This window comes from Rhinoderma darwinii, chromosome 1 (genome assembly GCF_050947455.1).
Source record: "Rhinoderma darwinii isolate aRhiDar2 chromosome 1, aRhiDar2.hap1, whole genome shotgun sequence".
Classification (NCBI taxonomy): Eukaryota; Metazoa; Chordata; class Amphibia; order Anura; family Rhinodermatidae; genus Rhinoderma; species Rhinoderma darwinii.
In genome coordinates, this window is record NC_134687.1 from 39,280,103 (window position 1) to 39,300,664 (window position 20,562).

Sequence of the window (20,562 nt, forward strand, 5' to 3'; positions counted from 1 at the left end):
TGATGATTACTAGTGTGTAGGACAGTGTGCAGGGAGGGAGCTGTCTGCCTGTAATTTGTAATTAGAGCAGGGAAGGACACTGTGACCATAGAGGGGCGTGGCAGTATGCAAATAGCTGAGGTGCTTTGGAGGAAGGCGGGGGGGGGGGGGGGGATGCAACTGTCTCCTCAGATGCAGTAGGTGATCATGGGTATGGTGGGTTGCAAGACAGGAAACAGCCAGGAGCAGAAGCAAGAAGCAAGGGATGTAAACAAACAGAAAGAGCAGCAGTGACAGTGGAGATCAAACAGAAACTGGTTAGGTGGTTAGCCCCTTCCCGCACATTGGCGTTAATGCATGTTGAGGTGAGCAGTAACTTCGCGCACCTCGAAGTGCAGTTACGTCTGTGCTTTGACAGTTAACTGCCGCGCGGCGCTACACCGCAGCGACGGTTAACTGTGCAGGGTGTCTGCCCTGCATTCCCTGTTGCCGATCAGCGGCCCATCACCGCTGATTTCGGCAGTTAACCCCTTCGATGCGGCGGTCGATTCAGATCGCCACATCTAAGGAGTTTAGCGGAGATCGGCAGCCCCCACGTGAAATCACGGGGGCTGGCGATGGTACCCATGGCAACCGGACGCCAGACAATGGCTTCCGGGCTGCCATGTACAGAAGCCTATGAGGACCAGCTGGAGGGTGGTCGTGGTAGGCTTCCTATCAGAGTGACTGTCACGTCACAATGACAGTTGGAATGCATTACACTACGTAGGTAGTGTAATGTACTCTAGCAGCGATCAGAGCTGCAAGTCTAAGTGTCCCCTAGTGGGACAAAGTAAAGAAAGTAAAAAAAAAAAGAATAAAAATATTTAAAAAAAAGTGTAAAAATAAAAGTTATAAGTGACAAACAAGAACTGCTTTTTTTCCTATTATAAGTCTTTTATTATAGGAAAAAAAAAAATTAACACGTAAAAAAAAAAGTACACATATTTGGTATCACCGCGTTCGGAACAACCCCATCTATAAAACTATAATATTATTTTTCCCGCACGGTGAACACCGCAAATAAAATAAACGAAAAACAATGCCAGAATCACTATTTTTTGGTCACCACCCCTCCCAAAATATACAATAAAAAGTGATCAAAAAGTCGCATGTACGCCTAAATGGTACCGATACAAACAACAAACCGTCCCGCAAAAAACAAGCCCTTACACAGCTTTTTTGACTGAAAAATAAAAAATGTATGGCTCTCAGAACATGGTGACAGAAAAAATAGTTTATTTTATTGCGCAAACGCTGCAAAATATAAAAATAACGATATACATATGGTATCACCGTAATCGTACCGACCCGCAAAATAAAGTATAATGGTCATTTATAGCCCAGGGTGAAAGCCGTAAAAAATAAATAAAGAACATTGTCAGAATTGATGGTTTTTGGTCACTGCTTGACGAAAAATGGAATATAAAGTGATCAAAAAAAAATAAATATAAATATCGCATGTACCCCAAAATGGTACCAATGAAAACTACAGATTGTCCCGCAAAGAATAAGCCCTCACACAGCTCCGGTGGTGAAAAAATAAAAAAAGTTCTGGCTCCCTGAATATAGCGATGCAAAATGTGCAGAGCGTTCTAAAAGCGGATAAGATCGGGTGCCCTTTATTAGTGCGACACTGGCCACATATCTGCAGATTATTATTTATTTACCCCATTATTATACACTCTTATTATGCCCCTGATGTACTCTGCCCAGCCTACATGTACCCCCACATTATAAACTGAAATACCAGCAAAACGGCAGAGCTACTACCAAGCTAAATCTGTGCTCCAAAAGCCAAATGGCGCTCCCTCCCTTATGAGCCCTACAGCGTGCCCAAACAGTCGTTTACGTCCACCGATATGGCATCGCCATACCCGGGAAAACCCTGTTAATATTTTATTTGTGGTATTTGTGGCACAACATATAGTGCACTAAAATGGCACATCAGTCGAAAATTTTAATTTTCACTTTGCACCATCCGCTGCGCATGAAACCTTTCGCACACCATGACTTAATAGCATGTCGTGGTGTGGGGGGTGATGTATGGAGCATCTCACTCACTGAGCCCATGCCATACGCTGCGCGTGTCAGCTGTGTATTACAGCTGGCACCCGGGACTGATGGACAGAAACAGCTATCGCGCTGTTACAGGAGAATGTAAAAATGATAATATACTGCAATACATTAGTATTGCAGTGTATTCTACCAGTGATCTAACGATCGCTGGTTCAAGTCTCCTATGGGGATTAATAAAATTTGTAAAAACCAAAAGTAAATAGTTATTATTGGAAAAAATTAAATAAATATTTAAAGTCCAAAAAAAACAAGCTTTTCACATTTTTCCTCTAAAGTAATGTAAAAAAAATTAAAAAAAATACACAAAATTGGTATCGCTGCATCCATAAAAGTCCAAACTATTACAATATACCATTATTTAACTCGCACGGTGAACGCCGTGAAAAATAAAGAATTTAAAACGGCAAATCCGCTGTTTTTTGGTCACCTTGGCTCTACCAAAAAATGTAATAAAAAGTGCTAAAAAAGTTGTATGTACCAAAAAATGGTACCAATAAAAACTACAACTTGTCCCGCAAAAAATAAGCCCTCACACCGCTCTATTGACAGAAAAATAAAAAGTTATGGCTCTCGGAAAGCGGGGAGGGAAAAATTAAAGAAAAAGCAAAACATGGATCAGTCCGGAAAGGGTTAATTACTTTCTAATGAAAAAGCATTTATGACCACATATGGGGTATAGCCGTACTCTGGAGAAATTGCTTTACAAATATTGGGGTGCTTTTTCTCCTTTATCCTTCGTGAAATTTAAAAAATTCTACATTTTAATGGAAATAATGTTCATATTAATTTTCACAACCTAATTCTAATAAATTCTGCAAAAGACGTGTGGGGTCTAAATGCTCACTATACCCCTAGATAGATTCCTTAAGTGGTGTAGTTTCCAAAATGGGGTTACTTTTGGGGGGCGTCCACTGTTTTGGTTCCTCGGGGGCTTTGCAAATTCGACATGACACCCAAAAACTATTCCAGCTAAATTTGAGCTCCAAAAGCCAAATAGCGCTCCTTGCCTTCTAAGCTCCGCTGTGGGTCCAAATAGCACTTTATTAACACATATGGCGTATTTACGTAATCAGGAGAAATTGTTTTACAAATGTTGGGGTGCTTTTTCTCTTTTATTCCTTGTAAAAATTAAAAATGTCTACGTTTTTTCAGCAAAAAAGTAGATTTTTACCTTTACAGACTAAATTACAATGAATTCAGCAAAACAACTGTGGGGTCAAAATGCTAACTTTACCCCTAAAAAAATTCCTTAAGGGGTGTAGTTTCCAAAATGGGGTCACTTTTGGGGGGTTTCCACTATTTTGGTTCCTCCAGTGCATTGTAAACGCGACACGGCACTGAAAACTATTCCAGCAAAATCAGAAATCCAAAATGCACGCCTTCCCTTCTGAGCCCTGCTGTGGGTCCACACAGCAGTTTATTACCACATATGGGGTATTGCTATAATCGGAAGAAATTGCTTTACATATGTTGGGGGTTTTTTTCTACTTTATTCCTTTTAAAAATTTAAAATTTCTATGTTTTTTCAGAAAAAAAAGTAGATTTTCATCTTCACATACTAATTCAAATAAATTTAGCAAAAAAACTGTGGGTTCAAAATGCTAACTATACCCATAGATAAATTCCTTGAGGGGTGTAGTTTCCAAAATGGGGTCACTTTTGGGGGGCTTTACTGTTTTGGTACCACAAGACCTATTCAAACCTAACATGGTGCCTAAAATATATTCTAAAAAAAAGGAGGCCCCAAAATCCTCTAGATGCTCCTTTGCTTCTGAGGCCAGTGTTTCAGTCCATTACCGCACTAGGGCCACATGTGGGATATTTCTAAAAACTGCAGAATCTGGGCAATAAATATTCAGTTGCATTTCTTGGGTAAAACCTTCTGTGGTACAGAAAAAATGTATTACAATGAATTAAAAAAATAAATAATAATGAAATTTGTACTTTTCACCTCTACTTTGCTTTAATTCCTGTGAAACGCCTAAAGGGTTAAAAACACTTTCTGAATGCTGTTTTGAATACTTTGAGGGGTGCAGTTTTCAAAATGGGGTGATTTATGGGGACTTTCTAATATATAAGGCCCTCAAAGCCACTTCAGAACTGAACCCTGGTCCCTGAAAAAAAAAGGCTTTTGACATTTTCTTGAAAATATGAGAAATTGCTGCTAAAGTTCTAAGCCTTGTAACGTCCTAGAAAAATAAAAGAATGTTCAAAAAACGATGCAAACATAAAGTAGACATATGGGAAATGTAAACTAGTAAGTATTTTGTGCGGTATTACTATCTGTTTTATAAGTAGATACATTTACATTTAGAAAAATGCAAATTTTTGCTAATGTTCTCTAAATCTTGGTGTTTTTTTACAAATAAATATTGAATTTATCGACCAAATTTTTTCCGTAACATAAAGTACAATATGTCACGAGAAAACAATTTCAGAATCACTTGGATAGGTAAAAGCATTCCGGAGTTATTACCACATAAAGTGACACGTCAGATTTGAAAAATCGGCTTTGTCCTGAAGGCCAAAACAGGCTCAGTCCTGAAGGGGTTAATAGGGGGTATTAGGGAAGGCAAACCAAGGCTGGGGGGACACTTTTTAGAAATGTTTTCCTGGACAACCCCTTTAATAAAGGTGTGGGGTTAACTCCATGTAGCCGCCCTGCAAATCTGGTCTAGAGATGCGTTGGCTCTTTCAGCCCAAGTAGTAGCTACAGCTCTTTTGGAATGAGCTCCAAAGAACTCTGGGGGATTAGTGTTCTGGCCCATGTAGGCTAAGTGTATGGCCGGTTTAATCCATCATGCTATTGTCGGTCTGCTAGCTGCCAAACCTCTATTTGGACCCTGGAACTGAAAGAAGGAGATTCTCTGAAGACCCCCAGTCCTTTGTGACCTCCAGGTAGTGCACTAAGCATCTCCATACGTCTAAACAATTAAATTCCTGTTCTCTTGGATTTTTTGGGGATCCACAAAAGGAGGGAAGAATAATCTCCTGGTCCTGATGAAAAGGGGAAATTACCTTTGGCAAAAAAACCTGGTAAGGTCTTCATGATTACCCTATCGTCCAATACTAAAGTGTAAGGGGGAAAAGCCGAGAGGACCTGAATCTCACTTACCCTTCGTGTGGTGGTAACTGCTAGTAAAAAAGGAAATTTTTAGAGTGAGAAACTTAATGGACAGGGAGTCCAAAGGTTCAAAGGGTGAACCCATCAAAGCAGTAAGGACTAAATTTAAGTCCCAATGTGGGACTGAAGACCTTTTTTGGGGTCTTATCCTGGAGGCCGCAATCAGGAACCTTCAAATCCAGGGGTGTTCTGCTAATCTGGAATCATAAAAGGAGTTTAGGGCAGAAATCTGTACCTTTAATGTACTGGGCTTGAGGCTTTTGTCTAGCCCTGCCTGAAGAAAGTCTAAAATCAGGGGAATATCTGGATCTATATAAATGGATCTATATAAATGGATCTATATAAATTCCTGAAAAAGGAGAGAAAAGCTTTCCAGACCCTTAAATATATCTTAGAGGTAACCTGCTTCCTACTTGACAGTAAAGTAGAGATGACCGTCTCAGAGATACCTCTTTTCCTGAGGATTACCCTCTCAGTCTCCATGCTGTAAGATGCAGCCTGGAGATGTCTGGATGAACTACTGGGCCCTGGGACAGGAGATCTAATCTGTCTGGAAGGATCCATGGTTGGGTTATGGACAAATTCCTCAACAAGGTGAACCACGGCCTCTTTGGCCAAAATGGAGCAATCAGGACCACCGAGGCTCTGTCTTCTCTGATATTTTTTAAAACGCTCTGAAATAGACAGAGGGGTGGAAAGGCATACCCATGTTCCAGGCTCCAATTCTGAGGGAGAGCATCTACTGCTACTGGATCTTCCTGGGTATCTAGGAATAATAATCTGGGCACCTTCTTGTTCTCACTGGTAGCGAACAGGTCTATGGAAAGATTCCCCCACCTGGCCACAATCATCTGGAAGACGTCCCAATTCAGGGACCACTCCAACTGTAGCAACTGTCTTCTGCTCAAGAAGTCTGCTACCTGATTGTCCCTTCCCCTTAGATGGACAGCTGAAAGGGACGACAGATGTAGCTCGGCTAGGGAAAAGATCTCTGTAGCTAACTTAATCAGAAGCCCTGATCTTGTACCTCCCTGATGGTTTATGTATGCAACTGCAGTCGTGTTGTCTGAAAAACCTTTACTCTCTTTCACGAAAGTATAGGAATTGTCCTCCTTATTGTCTGAAGTACTGCCTCCAGCTCCCTGTAAATGGAAGACCTTATTGAGGTTTGAGGATCCCACTGACCCTGAAGGCAGAAGGATTTGCCATGGGCTCCCCACCCCCAGCGGCTGGCATCTGTTGTAATGTTCAGAGTTGGGGACATTTCCCATGAAACACCCCTCCTGAGGTTCTCTACTTTAATCCACCACCTGAGCGAGAGTCTGGCTACTGAGGAAAGGATCAGGGAGTGATCTAGAGAGCGCTTGCTCTTGTCTCACTTTTCTAGTATGTCCATCTGCCAAGGCCTGGACCTGAACTGAGCCCACATTATGTCCGGGATACAGGAGGTCAAAAGGCCCAGGACCGACATAGCCCTTCTGAAGGAAGTCAAATGATCTAAAAAGAGGACAGAGTCTTTCTATCAAAGGCTGGATCTTTCCCTGAGGGAGAAAATACATCTGTCTGGAGGAGTCTAGAAGGATCCCCAAAAAAATGCATCTTCTGGATGGGGTTAAGACGGAGTTGTTTATGTTTATATTCCAACCCAGATCTATGAAAGTCGACTGTACTGACCGTAGATGGAGTGTCAAGGTCTGGGCGGTGTCTGCCACTGTCAAAAAGTCGTCTAGGTAGGGAATGATCAGAATGTCTTTTGTCCGTATATATGACATAATTTCTGATATAAGTTTGGTAAAGACTCTCGGTGCCTGAGAGATGCCAAACGGGAGCGCTCTGTAGTGGAGGTGAATTAGGGAGTCGTTTAAAACTACTGCCACCCTCAGATACTCAGACATGGTGATAAGCATCCTCTAGGTCTACTGATGCCATCATACAATCCATGAAAAGAAGATTTACTGTAGAGGGGATACTCTCCATCCAAAATTTTTTGTAAATCAGGAAGGAGTTTAGCAGCTTTAAATTTATTATGACCTAGAATCAGCCCTCCTGGTTTGTTTTTTTACCAGAAAAAGGGGGGGGGGGGAATAGTAGCCTCTCCCTATCTCTGGTCTCCGGTACTGGTACCAGAACCCCTTTCCTGATAAGAGAAATAACTTGACTCTAGGGCCTGCTGTTTTTCTGAATCCCTTTGCCTCTTCGTGGGGAGGAATCTGTCTGGAGGAGGGAACAGGAATTCTAGTTTGTACCCAGTTCTTATGATATCTAGAACCCATTTGTTTGAGTAGATCCTGTCCCATTCTTGAAAAGGGATAAGCGACCTCCTCCCTCTGGCATCATTGCTGGTGATCTTTATTTTTGGGATCACTCTGAGGCTTAAATAACAAACCCCTGTTCTTTTTAGGGAATTTAGAGGATCTAAAATCCTGTCCCTTGGAAATGGGTTTTCTATTAAATTTCCTGGGACGAAAGAAGTCTGGTTTGCCGTGGGTAGGAAACCCCTTCCTCCTATTGGATGCTTTGTCCAGGAGATCATCCAGTGGGGACCCAAACAAAAAATCACCTGAACAAGGGATAGAACAAAGTCTCCCTTTGGAGCCTGCATCACCCTTCCATGTTTTTAGCCATATTTCTCTTCTGGCTGAATTCGATAAGGCTGCGGATCTGGCTGCCAGACGGACCGGAGTCCACTGAGGAATCGGACAAAAAATCTGTGGCTTTAGACAAAACCGGAAGGGAAGCCAGTATCTGATCCATAGGAGTCTTGTCCCTGAGATGAAGATCCAACTGAGCTATCCAGATCTTTAAAGACCTGGCTACACATGTAGCCGCAATACCCGGCTTAAAGGCCCCCGCAGAGGCTTCCCAGGTTCTTTTAAGGTAATAGTCTGCCTTCCTATCCATAGGATCGGAGGGAGAGACCCAAGATCCTCAAACGGTAAGGCATTCTTCCTGGATATCTTTGCTACCGGGGCATCCAGTCTGGGAAAACTATCCCAGTCCTTACTTAAGCCCTCCTCAAAGGGATTTTTTCTCTTTAAAATCTTGGAAATGCCTAATTTCCTGACAGGGTTCTTCCATTCCCTCTTAATGAGGCTGGATATATTCCCGTGAACAGGAAAAGTCCTCTGTTTCCTGGGACCCAGGCCCTCGAACATAATGTCCTGAACAGACCGGGGTTCCTTGCGGTCATAGATATTCATAGTGGCCCGGATTGCTTTAAGGAGTTGGTCCACGTCCTCTACTGGGAACAAGTTCTTCCCTCCCCCAGCCTCGTCAGAGGAAAACTCGTAAGAGCCCAGCTCCCCTTCCTCCTCAAACCCCTCCTCTTCACTAGAGGAATTAGAAACGTTTAGAACTTGCCAAGTCTTGCCAGACGAGGTGCTAGGACAATCATGATTCCTTCTGAGGGATCTAAGGGAGCTCTTAACCTCTGTACATACTATATCCCTTATGCTAGAGGCAAGGCTAGGGGATTCTTCTGCCAGGATCTTATCCAAACAAGTTTGGCATAACCGTTTTTGATAAGAGGCTGCCAGCTTCCTACTACACACGGCACATTCTTTGTTGCGAGCCTTGTCCACTTTTTTCCTGGGACACTCTCTGACCTAGGAAAACATGCAATATACAAGGAAGGACAGAATTAATAATATGAAAAAAATGTCTGTCCTACCATGTTTCCTAGCAGATCCCATGCCGTCTAAGTACCGGACTGGAGGATCTTCCTGGGTCTGATCGCTCAGGTCATTCCATGCGTCCTGCTGCTTCTCCTGGAACTTCCATGCTGGTTGCTTTGCTGGAAAAAGAGCCAATCTGGTTCAGGCCTAGAAATAGGCCTAGGATTGGCTGGGGAGGCTCCCAGGCCACGACGCGCTGTAGCCCCTCCTCCCCACATGGGCCGACGGAGCACCGCTTTCTGGGACGTCCGCGCGTCCTTCCCACCGGAAGTGACGTGCACAGCGACTGGAAGTGGTCACTGCAGTGCGCCAGAAGTGGCCGAACGCTGGGTCAGGAGTTCTGGCTCTCTGCCTGTAATCGGAGCCTGGCCTGACCACAGGAGAACGCCCCCCCCCCCCAGAGGAGACCCCACCCGCAGTGGGAATCCCCACCTCCGTAGAGGGAAGCGGTGACCGGGAGAGGAGGGAGATACCAGCCCCAGACTACGGGTTTCTCCCTAAGAGACTTATACCCTCAGAACACCTCCAGGAACAAAAGGTGAGTACCTGCTGGAGGGTCTGCAATCCTGGAGAGAGTGACTTGCCATCAGGACAATCCCATCCGGAGGACGCGAAACCTGACTGGGTGTGTGGAGAGTTGTGTCCTTTTTTATATCGTCAGGCTTCCTGTCCAGCGAATGTGATGCCTCACCAGGGGTGCTGTCATAGGTGAAGGGGTCAAAATAAAAATAAACAAAATTGGTATTGTCGTGTCTGTAAAAGTCTAAACCATTACAATATACCATCATTTAACTCGCATGGTGAACTGCGTAAAAAAAAAGAAAGTAAAACACCAGAATCGTTGTTTTTTGGTCACTATAGCGCTAAAAAATGTTTTCATAAAAACTGACCAAAAAATCGTGTGTCCAAAAAAATGGTACCAATATAAAACTACAACTCGTCCTTCAAAAAATAAGCCCTCACAGCACTCAATCGATGAAAAAATAAAAAAGTTATGGCTCTCAGAATGTGGTGAAACAAAACAATTTTTTTAACAAATAGATTTTTCTTTGTAAAAGTAGTAAAATATAATAAGAAACCTATATAAATTAGGCATCACCGTAATCGTACTGAGCCGCAGAATAAAGTTAAAGAGGCTCTGTCACCAGATTTTGCAACCCCTATCTGCTATTGCAGCAGATAGGCGCTGCAATGTAGATTACAGTAACGTTTTTATTTTTAAAAAACGAGCATTTTTGGCCAAGTTATGACCATTTTTGTAATTATGCAAATGAGGCTTGCAAAAGTCCAAGTGGGTGTGTTTAAAAGTACAAGTCCAAGTGGGCGTGTATTAGGTGCGTACATCGGGGCGTTTTTAATACTTGTACTAGCTGGGCGCTGTGAAGAGAAGTAACATCCTCTTCTCTTCAGAACGCCCAGCTTGTGACAGTGCAGATCTGTGACGTCACTCACAGGTCCTGCATCGTGACGGCCACATCGGCAGCAGAGGCTACAGTTGATTCTGCAGCAGCATCAGCGTTTGCAGGTAAGATCGACTTACCTGCAAACGCTGATGCTGCTGCAGAATCAACTGTAGCCTCTGCTGCCGATGTGGCCGTCACGATGCAGGACCTGTGAGTGACGTCACAGATCTGCACTGTCACAAGCTGGGCGTTCTGAAGAGAAGAGGATGTTACTTCTCATCAGAGCGCCCAGCTAGTAAAAGTATTAAAAACGCCCCGATGTACGCACCTAATACACACCCACTTGGACTTGTACTTTTAAACACACCCACTTGGACTTTTGCAAGCCTCATTTGCATAACTACAAAAATGGTCATAACTTGGCCAAAAATGCTCGTTTTTTTAAAATAAAAACGTTACTGTAATCTACATTGCAGCGCCTATCTGCTGCAATAGCAGATAGGGGTTGCAAAATCTGGTGACAGAGCCTCTTTAAGTTGTTGTTTTCACCAAACGGTGAAAGCAGTAAAAACAAAACCCAAAAAACAATGGAGGAATTCCTAATTCCACCCCACAATGAATGTTTTTTCAATTTCCAAGTACATTATATGGTACTTTAAATGGTGGCAATAGAAACTACAACCCCCCGCCCGCTGCAAAAAATTAACCTTCACACCACTTTATTGATGGAAAAATAAAAAAAAGTTATGACACTTTAGAAGGTAGGGAGAAAAAAGCTAAAACGTAAAAACTCTGGGTCTACAAAGGGTTAAAAGCAGAAAGGTGGTCACTTCCATGATTTACCACAAAGTATGGAGAACCTTCCTTTACTTCCAGAACCAGACCTCTTCATTTATTCAAACCCAAGATATCCAGTATCCTTGAATTTCTTCAATCAGGTCTCGATAGAGGCTTAAAGACCAGCACTTTATCAGGTCCATGTTGTAGCCCTCAGTGGCTTCCTGGATCAAAAGCTAGCTGACCATCCGTGGATAAAAATACTTTTTAGAGCAACATCATGTTGTCGGCTCAAATTTTTCCTAGAGTTCCTCCTTGGGAGCTAAACTTGGTGCGAACGGCACTTACTGAACATCCCTTTGAACCAACTCAAGAGTCCTCATTTGTGTTCCTTTAATTTCATTTAAGATGGGAATACTACTAGCAATTACATCTGCTGGTAGAGTCTGTGAAATACAATACTTCTCTTCTAGTCCACCTTATCTAAACATTCTGGAAGATAGAGCTATTCTAAGACCTTTACCATCCTTCCTTCCAAAAGGCAGAATCCAGATATCTCCCTCAAGATCTATCCCTTCCTACTTTCTGTGCTTCTTCTAATAATGAAAGAGGCAGAATTTCATACGTTGGATATAAGAAGATGTATCCTCACCTATCTGGAAAGAACAAAGTCATTCAGATGTCAAGAGCAATTATTGATCCAGTTCCATGGCAAGAACCGGGGACACAAAGCAAGCAAGATTTCCATTTCAAGATGGATCTAATAAGCCATTTCCCATTCCTATAAGATCATGGAGAAGACTCCTCCCTTGCTGCTTAAAAACTATGTACGCCTTTGAAAAAGTGTTGTTTTTAAAAAAAATAAAAATGTTTTGTGCAACAGCAGTGTCAGTGGGAGACACGCAGGATCGACCTGTTACCGATCACTTCTAACTTCATAACTTACATGTGATCGATAACATGTGGATCCTGCTCGTGTGAGATACCCAGGACCTGCTGACACTGAACCCGTCAATTCCGCGGACCTGACGGATTCAGGTCTTAGCGCAAGATACAGCTGCTCTGTATACAAGATACAAAGCAGCTGTATCTCAAAAGGAAAAAATAAATTTTTAATAAAAAAGTATTTGGAAAGCAGAAAAGGTGTACATAGCCTTCATTCAACCAGAGATGTTTCTACCTCCTGGGCTCAGAGTGGTACTGCTTCAATTTAGCAGATGTGGAAGGCCGTGACATGGTCAAGTCCGAGCACAATTTAAAAAAAACTATAGATTGGACGTAATGTCTAACCAAGATCTACGTTTTGGGCGTACTGTTTTACAAGCCATCGTCGTCGTCCCTAGAAAAATCTATGTTTATCCTCCTGGTGGTGCGGTCGTGAACTTGTAGAGGGAAAACTTTTTATTACTTACCGGTAATTTGATTTTCCTTTAACCTCCACGACTGCATCGGGTTTTTCCCACCCTTTTCTATAAAGTTGTTGGTTGAAAGAATAATTTAAATTCTTGGCCTGCATATTATCATCTCTCTTAGGTATTAACTGGAGAAGGTAAGGAGAAAGGGGAATTTAAACTGCTTCTTGTTGTTTCCTGTCCCTTTGGAGGTGGGGAATCCCTCCTGGTGGCGCGGTCGTTGAGGTTAAAGGAAAATCTAATTACAAGTAAGTAATAATCAATTTCTGTATCAATTTCTCAGTTTTCAAGACCTCTGCTTGCTGTCATTTACTAGGAGCTTTCATTATTTACCACTAGTGAACATCACATGACCAGGATCGATTTATAACCACTGGAAGTAAACAATAAATGACAGCAAGCAATTGAATGACAGCAAGCAGAGATCTTTAAAGACGTGAGGAATTAATATAGAAAGTATATTAGAGAATTGTATAACCTTTCCTTATAAAAAGAATGCAATTTATTTGCTGAAACGGTAGTCCTCCGTTAAGTAGATACATGGTCCATATTGTCCAATGTTGAGATGTTATAATACAGAAAATGCTAAAAAGCTGAAATGTTTGACTTTTGTTGTAAAATGAATAAAATATTGCACATTTCACAAAGTATAACTGGTCGGACCTGGTGTCGGATGCCCAACATCTTTTTTTTTTTTGGCATATAAAATGGCACACGCTATTTAGAAATTTGGGGCACCCTTGTAACAAATTATTCCACACCCCTAAATTGAAAACGGGAATATGAGGAAAACATACCGGTGACCAGGTGCTTCCTAAAGCATGGTGAACATACTGGCTTCATTGGTAACGCTAGATCTACTGTGCCCCAATATGTTGTTTCATTACAAATAAAATATTTTAAATTTCTCAAATTAAAGATTAGATTCAACAACTCACGAACAGAATATACAATTCACTGTATTTTGTACAATTTAATACATCTCATTGGTCGCTCAAGTTTTGGCAAAAAAAAAGTTCAAAGTGCAAAGATTTCCATGAAGACAAATAATCAAGGCCACATCAAGGAAGGGACGTCCAAAATCTCATGAACAGCTTCATTCCCACCAGATCACCGGTGGTCGGCTCTACCTTACAGTGAAGCCCCGTGTTCTGTAGTCCAGGTTGGTAAAAATCGTATAACTAACAAGTTTAGCAACTAGTGGTTACTGAAAATATACAAAAAGAGTTCGTATTTGCTTTGGTTCCAAAGTCACAGTAAAGTCCTCCATGCTTTTCATAGACTTTCTCTCATCTAAAAAAAAAGTCTTTAAGTTAAATGTATTAAGGAAACCCCTCCCCTATAATATAATAATTCAGCAGATTTCCTTTTCGGTCAACGTCTATTGAGCTGATGACATTCTTAATTATTCAGTATTATTAACACCATCTTCTTGCATAATTAGGAAAACTAGGTGACAATCCATTGTGTGAGCTGTAATGGCGGACATTTAACAGATAAAGAAATAGAACAAAAAAACATTGAATAAAAAAATGGAGAAAATGCAAGTTTATCTTTTTGGGTATGGGTGTATGAATTTATTTTTTTGTAAGAACTCAGTCCCAGTACAGTTAAGAAATATTACATAAATTTCTCCTAAAGGGGTATTCCCAAAATTCACAGGATAGGTGACCCACCACTAGGACCCCGCCAATGGCAAAACTGGGGGTGCCGAACGCCCTGTTCATACTCAATACTAGACCTCAGCAAGGAGGACATTGAATGTAGCGGTAGTCGAACATGCATGATGCCACTCGATTCAAAGTCTATGGGAATTATGGAAACCGTCGTATACAGCGCTCGGATGTGTCGGTCAGTCCCATAGACGTTTTATGGGGCGGCAAGCGCACGCTTTACCGCTGCTCTATTAAAGCTCCTCCTCACTGCAGGGGTGCATTGAGTAGGAACGGGATGCTTCTGACCTCTGTTCCCACGATTGATAAGGTTCTAAGCGGCGGGGCCCCCAGCGATCAGACAGTTATAAGGATAGGTGATAATTGTTGATTCTTGTACAACCCCTTTATACTCTTTATACATAAAGACTATGGTTAGTAAGGGAATTACACAATCTCTTTCTGCCTTCCCATTTAAGGTGTTTTACTGAAATATTTAAAAGCGCTCTGGCCCAAACTGATTTGTCTAGTCCCTAAAGGGGCGGGGCATGACACAGGGATTCACTTTAGTGCTCTTTGAATCTCTGTGTCATGCCCAGCTCATCAGGCCCTGCACTAGGCAGAACACAGTGTATAGGATTTGCCCAGAGTGCTCCTTTACATTAAGTCATAAGGCTCATATTGAAGCCAACAGAAACTTGCGGGGGTTCGGTTCATATACCAAGAACTGTAGCCGGAGGAATTTAATATTATGTGCATGATTTTTTTTGGTATTTTCTGGTCACAAGTTGAGGAAGAGCAGAATAGATGTTGTCATGTCAAGACTCCGAGGCAGGAAACTACTAATTCAGTTCTGCTTACAATGCCCTCAAGCAGGGTTTAACTTTAGTGTATACAGTAATTCTGTAAGTTCCCAGTAAACGACATGGCCATATCGAATTCCTAGAGGGGGTTTCCAGCGTCGCATGTATAAAGTTTAATCATTGTATGATGAATATTTCTAATATAATCTGCAGATCAATTTACAACCATTTTCAAGATCCCAGCTTGCTGTCAGTGGATGAAAACATTGCTCATATGATATTCGTTGTAGAAATCAGGCAAACAGTAACAATGTTTGCAATTAATAAGTTAAAAAACAATCCAGTGAAGAGTTATGATATTTAGTTACATACTATGATACCACCTGGTGTATAAAGTATATAGCAATTTGCACATACATTTAATGAGCTGAATAGGGGTGGACAGGAATGCTCAGTCATTCTCCCCACAGCCAGGTCTATGCATAGAGATCCTCTGTTCACTGAAGAACAGCCAATAGAAATAGCTTTCTGTCCTGCTTGTCAGGGAAGGAGCAAAGACTCTGCAGTAGCACGACAGTATAGCCGAGGACACTCCTCAGTTTGTTAGGACTGTAACTTTCTGCATCCTGACAGCGGATATGAACCCTGCACATGCCCACTCAGTCTTTATTGTTTTATATTATTATGTATTCATTGATTTCTAAGGTAGTGCATACTGTGAATAACACAGAGTATAATTTACTACTCTGGATCCTATGTTACCTATCTGCAGGGAACATGAGAAGAGACTAGATTGTCAGCTGCCAGAAAGGGAAGTTATTTTTATATAAAAATTATTCATTGGACTTCTGAGTATTTGCTACAATGTATCCAGTGCAGTCAATCAGTAGTACAAATCTCTCTACTATCTTCAGGGTTTTCTAAAATGTATCAGTGTAGATAATGTCCATTCTGGACTGTATAGCTTACAATCAATAGCCTAGACTCTATAAATGTGAGAAGTAGAAGGTCTATACAGGATTCTATCTACTGATTATAATCAAGAATGTTTCCATTCAAGGACAATAACAGAGATCTTAAAATATTAGGTAATATAAACACAATATATGACAGAAAGTTGTACAACGTTTCATTATGCAAGGATTAAGCTTTATTTATATAAAATTAAAGAAACCCTATAATTCCTGTAATTCAATCAAAGGGCATCACTGAGTTAAAGACTATGGAAACCTTTAATGCCAAATTTTTATTTTTCTAATGTAATCTATGTATTTTGGGATACTAAGCAGTTTTCTGATATACTTTTAATACAAATTTTGCTTCATTTCTGTTCTGCAGCTTCTATGTTTCTACTGTTCATAGATGTTGCAGAACGCAGATGTCAGCCAAGCCGTCAGACCAGCTCACTGAAGGATTCGGCTGTAGCTGGTAGAAGCTATAGGACACCAAATGGCTGAACGATGAAAGTCAAGAGGTAGACCCTGTGGTAAATGACTTTTCAGTTGACAGGTTCACTCGGCGTGTATTTGACGTGGTTTTTTGGCACATTTTACGTGCCAAAAACCTCAATCAAAAAAAAGCTCGATTGCGCTTTTCATTTACATAATTGGTAAACTGTTGGTACATACGTGCTTTTCTACACACGCGTTTTTAAAAAACGCATTGTGTAAATAATGAAGTGTCGAGTCAATACCTTTGCACGTAAAACGTGCCAAATGTTCCCATAGTCAATGGGAGTCCTAATTATTCGCCATAAAGCACACACAAAATGCGTAAAAACAATCGAAAAAAGCGTCCACGCAAACCATCACACAACCCACCCCCCAACAGCACCCTGCATGAACCCCCCTACATGCCCATACAAAATCATCACACAACCCCCTACCAGCACCCTGCACACAACCCCACCCCAGTGGTGGGGGTTGCGTGTGGCGCAGTTGTATGTTTGGGGGGTATGTGTGTGAGTGTGTACATTATATATATATATATATATATCTATATATCTATCTCATTCTTTTATTATTTTATTTTTTATTTCTTTTACAGGTGACATTGGTGTTCGCAGTGGGTGGTCGCCATTTTCTTGTGTGATATACACACACACACACACACACACACACACACACAGCTCTGCCACACACACACACACACACACACACACCTCTGCCACACACACACACACACACACACAGCTCTGCTACACACACACACACACACACACACAGCTCTGCTACACACACACAGCTCTGCTACACACACACAGCTCTGCTACACACACACAGCTCTGCTACACACACACAGCTCTGCTACACACACACACACACACAGCTCTGCTACACACACAGCTCTGCTACACACGCAAGGGGGGGGCCGCGAGAGAGTGTCAGACACACAGTACAGAGTGACGCAGCAGAAGCAGAGGACACATTGGACGGGAGACGCTTATTATGTCCTATGCACTGTAGCTGCTGTATTCCATCTGTGTATGTGTCGTTAAGACATACACAGATTAAATAAAACATGGCAGCCCCTAGTAAAGTAGGAAAGTTTTAATTTAAAATAACCAGTGTGTGTGAAAAGATAAATAAAGTCAATATAATATTTGATTAAATGAAAACACATTTCTAAAAAAAAATTATTTCATGACACCTTTCCGTTAAGACCGGAGAACCTGGTGCTTATTTGACCTGGACTGCTTCCTTAACCCATTAGTGACCACTAATACGCCATTTCACGTGATTCACTACTGGGCTTTAGGCTAGGCTGACGCCTTTTCACGTCAGCCTAGTCTAAGTCCTGCACGGGTCTCCCGTGCAGGCAGGAGCCGGGGCTCTGCTGTCTGATGACAGCTGAGCTCCTGCTCCAACGCCCGCGATCGAAGTTTACTTCGATCGCGGCAGTTTAACCCGTTAAATGCCGGCGTCAATAGCGACCGCGGCATTTAACTTTGTTTACAGAGGGAGTGCGCTCCCTCTGTCACCCATCGGCGGCCCGCGAATTCAATCGCGGGTCTCCGATGGGGTGTCATGGCAGCCGGGGGACTGATAAAAGCCCCCAGGTCTGCCCTGGACATATGCCTGTTAGGACGCGCCGGAGGCACGTCCTAACAGATTGCCTGTCAGATTTACACTGACAGGCAATAATGCTCTGGTATACGAAGTATACCAGAGCATTATAGCAGCGATCGGAACATCGCACAGTAAAGTCCCCTAGTGGGACTAATAAAATCAGTCATTAAAGTGAAAGATTATTAATAAAAAGTACAGTAAAAAAATAAATAAAACCATTTTTTTTCCATAAAAAAGTACACATATGTGGTATCGCCGCGACCGTAATGACTCCATTAATAAAGTTAATATGTAATTTAAACCGCAAAGTGAACACCGTAAAAAAAAAACCCCAAAAACTATGGCGAAATTGCAATTTTTTTCCATTGCCCCCCAAAAAAGTCATAATAAAAATGAATCAATAAGTCCCATGTACCCCAAAACAGTACCATTCAAAACTACGTCTTGTCCCGCAGAAAACAAGCCCAAAAAATCACTACATTGATGGAAAAATAAAAAAATTACGGCTCTTGGAAAGCGACGATGCAAAAACAAATAATTTTAGTTCAAAAGTGTTTTTATTGTGCAAAAGTCGTAAAACATAAAAAAACCTCCACATATGTGGTATCGCCGTAATCGTACCGACCCATAGAATAAAGGTCACATGTTAATTACGTCGCACAGTGAACGGCGTCAATTTAAAAACGCATAGAACAATGGCGGAATTTCAGTTTTTTTTTTATAATCCCCCCCAAAAAGGTTAATAAAAGTTAATATAAAAATTATATGTACCCAAAAATGGTGCCATTAAAAAGCACAACTAATCCCGCAAAAAACAAGTCCTCATACAGCTATGTAGACGAAAAAATAAGAACGTTATAGCTCTTTGAATGCGACTATAGAAAAACGAATAAAATAGCTTGGTCATTAAGGCCTAAAATGGGCTGGTCACTAAGGGGTTAAGCTAGAAGGATAACAGCATGTCCCTTGGGTTTATTCCCCTCTTATAGCGTTTGCCTGGAGCGGGAACTCAAGGGGAATAGGACATGGAACCAACAAAGTTGGGTGCTCTCTCTACAATGGTACCCATTGAAGTTACAGGGGCTTCACATCTGAATATTCTACTGTTTTATTATTGGATATTCCAAGTATTTTTACCAGTATTTTATCCGTTAACTAATTTCAGGTAATACGGTTATACTTATGGGCATTTTCATGCATTTAAACACATATCCTGCCCGATTTAATATATAAATATATCTTCTTTGAGGCGGATGTGTTTTAATGCACTGCTCTTTGATCTAAGGAAATTGGGGGCTTGAAAAAGTGTGGATGGGTGGAGGTGTACATAAATGCAGATAAGATCTGCCCAGACTAGGAGATCTATATTTAAATACATTTAATAGAATAACAAGTATAAATACTCTCAACCACTTCAGCAATTTGCAGCTTGACGACTTGCAGAAGCAGAATAACACAAGAATACTTCACCCACCTTTGCCTTTCTTCTGTCTAGAATTCCACTTCCACCGTTCCATGGTTTTTAGGTCCCAGGTTCCGGTAAGAGAGCGTTCCTCCACTAACCTCACAGTTCCCAGTCCTTTAAGAAGAAGCTAACATAATATATAATTTAGTATGCGAGTTCCATCAGACCATCAGTGGCAATAAGGAAACTCAATGGAAAAATGCTTCAATTATATTAAAATATATTTAAAGGAGCATTCCCACTTAAAGCACCCACTTCCTTGTATATCAGTTGAAAATGTTGTGTCATTACTCTGACTTTTAGACTGTTGTATTAGATTTACAGTAACTAAAATCTTCAAAAAGTGCCGAAGGGGTTTCAACACTTAGCGGTGGTAGTCCCAAAGATTCTCGTGAGGAGGGGGTGTAATTGTGATTGACAGCAGCCACTCCGTGGGAACGGACGGGATTAGAGAAAATTACAATCCCGGCCAATTCACCCATGTGATCAAGAGCGATCACAGCATCAAAAGGGAAGGGGGATCTCTTTGTTCCCTGATCATCATTAGTGTTTGCCAGGCATGATAGTTTTAAGGGACAGTGGGCTGTCCTGAGATAATCCCTGTTAGGGGTTTTATATTCACAGCAGTAATGATGGGGTCAGCAACCTTCGGCACTCCAGCTGTGGTGAAACTACAACTCCCAGCATGCCTTACATAGTTACATAGGTAGTATGGTTGAAAAAAGACACGTCCATCAAGTTCAACCAAGGGATGGGAAAAGGGAAGGTAACAATTTCTACACATCAGAGCTGATATTTTTTTGTTCTAGGAAATTATCTAAGCCTTTTATAAAGCCATCTACTGTCCCTGCTGTGACGGCTGCTGCGGTGACTATTCCATAGATTCACAGTTCTCACAGTAAAGAAGGCTTGTCGCCTCTGCAGGTTGAACCTTTTTTTCTCCAGACGGAGGGAGTGCCCCTTGTTTTTTGAGGGGGTTTTACGTGGAACAGGATTTCACCATATTTTTTGTATGTGCCATTAATATATTTATATAAGTTAATCATGTCCCCCCTTAGTCGTCTCTTTTCAAGGCTTAATAGGTTTA

The 20,562-nt window shown here is 41.6% G+C and overlaps 2 protein-coding genes across 6 annotated transcripts in view; both read right to left on the bottom strand.

Annotated features, from left to right (window-relative positions):
• The window catches only part of TMIGD2 (transmembrane and immunoglobulin domain containing 2), a 136,703-nt gene extending 127,552 nt beyond the window's left edge, over window positions 1-9,151 (bottom strand). For all 4 annotated transcript variants that reach the window (XM_075849032.1, XM_075849018.1, XM_075849026.1 and 1 more), the window contains exon 1: window positions 8,892-9,151. The gene's annotated coding sequence lies outside the window, so the exon portion shown is untranslated. The remainder of the gene's footprint in view (window positions 1-8,891) is intronic.
• A 4,275-nt stretch (window positions 9,152-13,426) lies between these two features.
• MAN2B2 (mannosidase alpha class 2B member 2) overlaps window positions 13,427-20,562 on the bottom strand; it is a 54,053-nt gene continuing 46,917 nt past the window's right edge. The window contains exons 18-19 of one of the 2 annotated variants that reach the window (XM_075857825.1): window positions 19,485-19,602; window positions 13,427-13,780 (exon numbers count right to left, since the gene is read on the bottom strand). In XM_075857825.1, coding sequence (XP_075713940.1) covers window positions 13,692-13,780; window positions 19,485-19,602 — 207 coding nt within the window. In that variant the 3' untranslated portion in view covers window positions 13,427-13,691. Of the gene's footprint in view, window positions 13,781-19,484; window positions 19,603-20,562 lie in introns of those variants that run through there. The other variant, XM_075857835.1, reaches the window with a different exon arrangement.